The sequence below is a fragment of the Podarcis pityusensis genome, assembly GCF_964106645.2.
Source record: "Podarcis pityusensis genome assembly, chromosome: 8".
NCBI classification, from domain to species: Eukaryota; Metazoa; Chordata; class Lepidosauria; order Squamata; family Lacertidae; genus Podarcis; species Podarcis pityusensis.
In genome coordinates, this window is record NC_138033.1 from 46,300,461 (window position 1) to 46,308,352 (window position 7,892).

The following is a 7,892-nucleotide window of genomic DNA, read 5'->3' on the forward strand; positions in this document are numbered from 1 at the left end:
TTTCGGCCAGAGGTTCCTACCTGCCAGTTTAAAAATAAAAATACACCAGGATTTAAATGAGAACTTCTTTCAAACACCTCAACTAGCCTCTTATTCTCTTTGCCTTAAATAGGATGCGATCTTTTGTGAACTCTGGCTTTAATTATTGTTTTGACTGTTGAAGTTTATTGCTTGTTTTGTATTTTGGTTTTATTTGCTGTGCCCACTTAGAAATGGGTCAACAAATGTGAAAGGTACAAGTTGTCATGATATAAAATCAACTTCAGCCACAAGCACTTTCATAGACTCTTATAGCCTTTTGGGTTTTTTTAATGAACCATTTCTTAAAACTCTGCAGTGCCTCCACCCTTAGATTCATATTACAGCATCACTTTATAAAGATATTTACACACCTCCGACATCCAAGAGGTCCCCTCCCCACTTGCCACAAAGCAGATGAAGGCCAAGTATCTGCCTGGTGACACTTCCCCTGAAACAATTGAGCCTTATAGCGCAGATGGAGAAGCTGTGACCCTCCAGGTGCTGTGAGCCTCCAAATACCATCAACCCCAGGCAGCATGGCCGATGGTCAGGAATATGGGGAGATGGAATTTGGCAGCAACTGGGGGGAGACACAGATTCCACAGCCCTGCCTTATAGTGAACTGCTGTCACAGAAGGGGAGGGTCAGCAGAGAGAAGAAACCCCTGACGTTTCTGATTGGTTAAAAAGAAATCACATCCCTGATAAGCAGCCACATGGAGACAACAGGTGGCATGATATCTATTTCCATGAGCACAGCTAAAAACGCTTCATCTGACGGCGTTCCTGCCGACGCTGCTTCTTTTCGTTGGGCTCCTGGTTGGCGGCTGAAGAATCTGCAGTGAGCCAAGGCCCTAGGATGTTAACCCAGAGGAGATAGAGTGCTCGACCCGGAGCCTGCAAAAAAAGAGATAGAGGCAAAGATCTTTTTTTTACAGATCCTTCAGGTATGCAGCAACCCAAGTTACAATATATATATATATACCAATAACTATTTTCATACCAGCGTGGTATTCTATTAGTTGCTACAAATAATAGGTAGTCTGAAGCCATGTTCCTTTGTCATTGCATGCAAAATGAAGTCTGACCAAACAAAGTAAAAGTTATTTATCATTGTGTTTTTTCTTCTCACTCTTATTTCATAACCCAATTTTTCCATAAGCGTGAACTTCCAGGCCTGAACTTCTTTAACAAGATTGAGAAGCCTGACATTAATTCTCATTTCTCAAAGCTACCCCTTAATCTCTATAGGACAGCATTAGAAGGGCAGTTGATTCAACATTTCTCCTTGAACCTGGAATCTGGAGAAAAACTATGACTTTTATTCAAACATCGTAAAATGTTGGATCAAGCCAAAGGCCCATCTAGTCCAGCATGCTGCTCTCACAGGTGAACCAGACACCTGCACCAAAAATTCCCAGCAAACTGGTATTCTGAGCTTTATTGCCTCCAACAGCAGACATGGCATTTACAGACTACGTCTTTGCAGAAATGACCTTTTACAGTCCTCTCCCAATTATTCATTTCCAAAAAAAGGAAGAAGAATAAAACATTGTTTTGAACACAGATAAGAGTATAAGGTTGATCCAGGCAGGTAGCGGCTGGGATCTGCAGACACAGTGGAAAAGGAAAGTTAGAGGTTCATTATGTACCAAACAATGGAGCTAGAAAGACTCACCAAGAGCCAGAAGTACCACACATAGAGGGAAAAACAGCTGAGGACTTGGATTATGGCTGTAAGCAAGATCACATCCTTCAGATGCCTGAGGATAAACAAGAAGAAGCTGGTGATTACTGGATCAGAACATAAAAGCCTTGCCTAGCCCTGTGGTCCCAAAACCTTTCACTAGCAGGAAGAGCTACAGAAAACTATCTCTGCCATAGAGTCTGGAGACTGGAGGAGAGGGGCTGCAGGCAGGGATGGCATGGGAGTGGTGGTGGTCTCTCTGTGTGTGTTCCAGAAATAGCCTGGTTAAAAACAACATGAAATATGACTATTCGATGCTGGCACATAAGGTTCACTCGCCTAATCTATAGGGATAACAATTCAAAAACCTTATTGCTCACTAGGGAGCAAAATGCTGCTCCTCTTGGCTTCACCTCCCTAAACACAGCAAGATCCCTTAAGCGGCCACTCTGCTTTGCTGTCTTTCTCAGTCGCCTCTAGCGATGCCACTGATGCTGGAAGTACCGCGGCAACAAAGGCATCTGGTATAATATTTTCTGAGAAAAGCCAAGGAAAATGTGAACTTTGAATCTGAATAAATCTATTATCCCACAGCTCATAAATCCCAGTTCTAAATGCATAACTGAGCTCCTTAGAGGAAATTCAAATCTTCATTTTTACAATCAACGTCCATCATATACTTTTTAATCTATATTAAGCATCATCAAGTCCATTCAGGTTTCTAAAGTTATTTGTAACTTGTTTGCACCAACTGGGATGACAAACGGCAGAAAGGACAAGGAGTGAGAACGGCAACATATTTTAGGGGCCAGTGAGAAGGAAGGACTTAGGAACTTCATTTTTCTTAACCACTGGGTGTACACAAGGAGGAAGTTTCCCGCAGTTTCTCAGTGAAGGAGCTGGAGAACAAAGCTCTGAGAAGCAGCCAATGGCTCCCCAAAGACACCAGTACCTTTATATGATTCCTGCTCAGGGGTGAAGGAGATCTGTGTATGCACTCAGGCAGCAGATCCTGCTCACCTGGACTTGTGTAGTGTAGACACTCACTCTGCCATCCCCTGCTCCATATTCAGGTCAATTCCACCATCCGCAAGGCTGCCGTCATCCGCAAAAGAAGGCTTTGCCATGGAGCTCATTGAGCGGTAACTGGCCCCGTAGATCATCAAACTGAACACAAATGCAATCTACAAGGAGAAGACAAAAATCAGCAAGGTAGTTACCCAGATGGTACTCTCATCATCCCTGACACCACTGGCTATGCTTGGTGTGGCGCTGGGAATTGGGAGTCCAAAAACATCTGTAGTGTGACAGGTTAGCCATTCCTGGACTAAAGCATTTGGAGCCTTTTAAAGTCATAGAACCACAGAACTGTAGAGACAAAAGGGACATTGTAGCACTCTTTCAACTACAGCATCTGTCCAGCTTTTGCTCAACTTAGGAATGAAGGACATGGTGGGGTGAGGAGAAGAGGAGGACATGATAAAAACTTTATAAAATTATGCACAGCATGGAAAAAGTGAAAAAACTGAATGGCAGAAGATTCTGGACAAACTGCCTCCTCACACATGCACACTTAACTTGCATCAGTGTCAAAAGATGCGGTGATTGCCACTGGCTTAAATGGCTTTTTACGGTCAAGAAGGTGGTTTGTGAGCATGCTGTAGTAGAGGGAAGTAAGGGGCAGATGGGGCTAGTCAACCTGGGAAGGTAGTCCATCTAAGTGAAGGAAAACTGATCCTAAACTTCTGCTGCCTTGTGGGGTATCTTTGGGAGAAGAAAAGGCTAAGGAGTAAACACTACACAAATCCAGAATAAAGTCCCTAAAATGGTTGGATGGTGCCTTGTATGCCTCCTTCTGGCAACTCTTGCAGCCAAGCAGGCACCAAATACATTGCTCTGCTTTCCTTTGGACCACATCAGCAAGGCTGAGATGGGGGTCTTGTCATCTGGGCAGCCGAAGACCTCAATACACACTGACCAGGCTTGTACCTCAGAGAGGTCACATAGGTGCTGCTAACACAATACTGAGCTAGATGGGCTCAATCTTCTATCTCAGTATATGGCTTCATATGGTAATGATACAGTATTTTTACTAAGTTGGTATAAATTCCATTATTTTCAGGGGCTGGGAGACAACATGGTTTTGGATTGCACTTCCCTCAGAAGATGACAATTTATACTATCAGAGTATACCACCTTCCCCAACGTAGTTCCCTCCAGACATTTTGAACTCACCCAACTCCAGGCAGTGGCTGTTGCATAGAAGACCACAAAGTTAACAATTCCATAAATTGCCTGAAATTAAGGGAAGCAAATGTCAGAAATCACATAAAAGGGAAGACACAAAGAATAATTTTGAATCTTCTTGCATCAAAAACATGAATGTAGTATAAATAAGTTCTGGAAGTGAGTGCCATTGCAGCCCAAACAACACTGTGGACACACAAGAGAGAGGAGGCAACAGACTAGGGGGAACCCCAACTTTTTCAGAAGCACACAAAAAACCATTAGAAAACAAAGCTGGGGTGGAAGAGAAACCCACAGAACAGCCCAATGAGTGCTGTGTGAGCTATGGAATACTTTCTGACTGTTTGGGACAGGAAGGGAAAAACTGGGGTGGGGGAGTGGGAAAGGAGAGAGAATGAACTGGGAACACTCCACACTACAAAGTTTTATTGCAGGTTCCACTAGTCTGATCTAAATCTGAATGAAGCCACACTGGTGAAACCCAAACCCACCGTTCCATCTTCAGGCACAGCAGTTTATGAAGTGACAACTTCATACTAAGTTCCTTCCCTTCCAGACAGATATGGGCACAGGCTGTCTTGTTGCTATTGATAGCTAAGGGTTGTTTTTGTTTTTTTAGAAAGAATGACGAGCAAAGGCCTATGGAGTAGCTACTTTAGAAGAACAGAATAGTTAAGATAGGATCTGAAAGGGCTCAGGACAGTGTATATCCATTCCACCTTCCTCTCCCTGGTTATTCCAATAAAAAACAAACCAACCCTGTGAAATGGGCAAAGCATCATCTCCAACCTCCCTTCTGATCGGCCCAGTGATTGACTGTGTGTTAAAAACAAATGGTTTGGACATAATGTGCATTTTAAAAACAATAATGTAAACAGCAGCTTCAGGATTGGGACTGTGGCATAAAAAAGCTTTTGGTTTCTGGTCTGCTTTTATTATTTACCCTTGTGCCATAGTCCCACCAGAAGCCACCCTTCCAATGCTGTCCTTTGCTCTGGCAGAAGATCTCCTATTGACACCAACAACATGTGTATTTTAATGAACTGAACAGAGTGAAAGATTATGAGTCATGGGGTGTGCAGTATGTGTATATGAAGTTAACAATGCCTAGCTTATTATTTTTTAGTTGCTATTTTGTTAATGTTGTTAATATTGTTTTATAGATTCTAAATGCCATATTGATTTGTTAATCATATAACATGACTTTTGCTGCAATCATGATGTTTACCTTACTTTTTAGTTCTGTTTGGTTAATAGTGTTTTACAGGTGGTAATTGTTTTATTAATGATTTGCTAATTAATATGATTTATGCTGTATTTGTGATGTTCTATTACAAAGGTCAGCAAACTTTTTCAGCAGGGGGCTGGTCCACTGTCCCTCAGACTTTGTGGGGAGCCGGACTATATATTTGGGGGGTGGAATTGAACGAATTCCTATGCCCCACAAATAACCCAAGGATGCATTTTAAATAAAAGCACACATTCTACTCATGTAAAAACATGCTGACCATCCACTGGCCAGATTTAGAAGGTGATTGGGCCAGATCCAGCCCCCGAGCCTTAGTTTGCCTATCCATGCTCTATTATGTTATTGTTATTTATTGTTTGTAAGGCGCTTTGAGATTCATTTGAATGAAAAGCAGGATAGAAATGCAACAAATCAAATATTCAACAGCTTCATTTCCATGGCAAACAGCAGCTTCAGGGCAGAGGGTAAGGTGGGGGGCAGAGAGGCAGTGACAGGAGGCTGGTTTGTTTGGACTGGAGCCTAAGACAGAATAGTTAAACCCCGTTGTCCCACAGTTCTGATCATGCACATCCCCTGCCCTCTGACTGCTTTTTGCAGTAATAAAAAGCTGCATGCTGAACATGTTGCTTGGCTCAGTTCAGGGATTGAATTCTGAATTTCCTAGGTTCTGGCCCTGATTATCACTAAATCACACTGCCTCCAACCATCACCTAGTCTCAAGCACCCCAGGTAGGCAGGATCTGCCACATGCAAGCTTTACTAATGAATGGCTCACACTCAGACCAGAAGGGGTTTTTTCGAGGGGGGGGGCAGGCTGATAATCCTTTCCATGAAGAAACTGAACTGTCAATCAAAAAGAAAAGGAGACTGGCTTTCCAGCAGCAATGCAGGCTCTTGAACTCCATGTTACGTAGGGCAAGGATGGGCAGTAGTCCAAATCCAGTGCTCACCCATATAATATCTGTTCCCCTTATCTCTCCCACCCTGACATTTTAGTCTTAGAAGTGGTATCTCACAGCTTGCAGCATGTGAGGTATCAGTTCTTACTTCTTTGGGCCTTGCACAAAGTAAAAAGGGAGGGAAAGACACCCAGCAGATAAGCTATTCAGAACTAAAGGTTGTTTGTTTTTTAGAACTGCAAATACTTTCTGCCCAAAATATCCAGGCTGGCCTTGTCCACTGTATTGAATCTATACACACAGAGCATCACACACTTACATTAGCTCCCAAGATGATCCGCAGGTAGAACTTGAGGGTATCCTTGTTTTCTTCAAATATCTGCTTTTTACCTTTGGTTCCCACCTTTCCCTTCGGCTGAAAAAATAGAAAAATAGGGATTGAGTCAAATGCTAAATGTGCTGAATAAGCCAGTATCAAGGAAGTTCATAAAAAAAAAAAAGAATTACCCTTATTTTCTGATCTTTCACAAGAGCCTGTGTGAGTTATTTTCTCTCTTGCACAACAAGGTTGTGAAATAGTTCAATCTGTCCAGTTCATCTGAGATTTGAATCCAGGTGACTCCTACCCAAACCCAACACTCTGGACTTCTGAATCGCAGAGTAGAGTAGAACCAGCACAAAAGCTAAAACTGAAGTGGCAGTGTTCCGAAATGGAGACGGGGTAAACAAACGAAGAATATGCAATTATTACTGTTATGTATTGAAGTTCTCACCCTGGCCACCAGGAGTATCATGTATATAGTTTTCACTCAGGTCCACATCAGTTACTTTAGGCGGGAAACCCTGGGTTGTTGTTGCTACAATGTTGACAGCCGGCTGCCTATAAAAGCAGGCCGGCTGAGCTGTTAGCTGTTCAGTTCAGTTCTATTCCAGCTTATGAATAAAGAGCTGCTTTGAAGAATCGCTGTGTCGTCTGATATGTTCACCCACAACTTAACAATTACAATTTACAGAATTGTAATATTAAAGTGGGAGAGAGTATTTACCTTAAGTAGTCTAGGTTCCAACAATTCCAAAAGGTTTCTCAGCAGCTTTATTTACTACACCTTGCTGCCCAGTTACAACCTTAAGCCCATTAAAGTACTGTACATATAACAGGAGTAATCACATATTCTTCCTCTTTCTACTTATACCTCTATTCCCCCCCACCCCGTCTTCGCTTGTTTCCAAGTGTCTTTTAAAATTGCATGCAAATTTGGGGGCGGGCCTGTCACGCCAGTTCTTTGTGAAGTGCCACATAGCTGGCACCACGTTAAAAAATAAAAATAAAATAAAACTGCACAGGAAAGGGGGAAATATGCAGAGATGAAAGCTGATCCTGAATGGGGGTGTAAAAATATCGAGGACTGCATCCGAATACGTCGCACATGACATACACCAGCTGACACATATGAAGTCAACTCCAATGATTCCAACGGGTCTCCTCTAAGTATGATTTAGCCAGAGAGAACCCACAACCTTCTTCCGGCCCCGATCCGTGCCAGGCTTGGCTCCCCGCGCACAATAATCCCCACCCCACACGCTCGAAAGCTCTCCACGCTCGGGCCCCTTCACTCACCGCCATGGTGGCTCTACGGCGAGTCCCAACGACAGGCAGGCAGAAAACCCACCAAGTCAGCACAGCAAGACTTCCGGCACAGGGATCACTACGTCATCGCTCGGGCCAGACGCGGACAACAAACGTCTGTCCATTGGAAGACTACAACTCCCGAAAAGCATCGCGCCGTCGT

At 43.3% G+C, this 7,892-nt stretch overlaps 1 protein-coding gene across 1 annotated transcript; it reads right to left on the reverse strand.

The window, feature by feature from the left end:
• Positions 1-288: 288 nt before the first annotated feature.
• Positions 289-7,869, reverse strand: TMEM208 (transmembrane protein 208). Its single transcript, XM_081018077.1, has 6 exons — positions 7,721-7,869; positions 6,422-6,517; positions 3,943-4,002; positions 2,755-2,891; positions 1,699-1,783; positions 289-917 (listed from the first exon to the last, which is right to left on the reverse strand). Exons 1-6 carry the CDS (start codon positions 7,724-7,726, stop codon positions 780-782), a joined length of 522 nt encoding a protein of 173 aa, XP_080874203.1. The 5' UTR covers positions 7,727-7,869; the 3' UTR covers positions 289-779.
• Between the last annotated feature and the right edge of the window lie 23 nt (positions 7,870-7,892).

Coding starts and splice junctions, on each gene's coding strand:
- TMEM208 (XM_081018077.1), bottom strand. Junction 2,892..3,942: donor CAGCCACTGCCTGGAGTTGG/GTGAGTTCAAAA, acceptor TTCTCCTTGTAG/ATTGCATTTGTGTTCAGTTT. Junction 1,784..2,754: donor ATGGAGCAGGGGATGGCAGA/GTGAGTGTCTAC, acceptor GTTTATCCTCAG/GCATCTGAAGGATGTGATCT.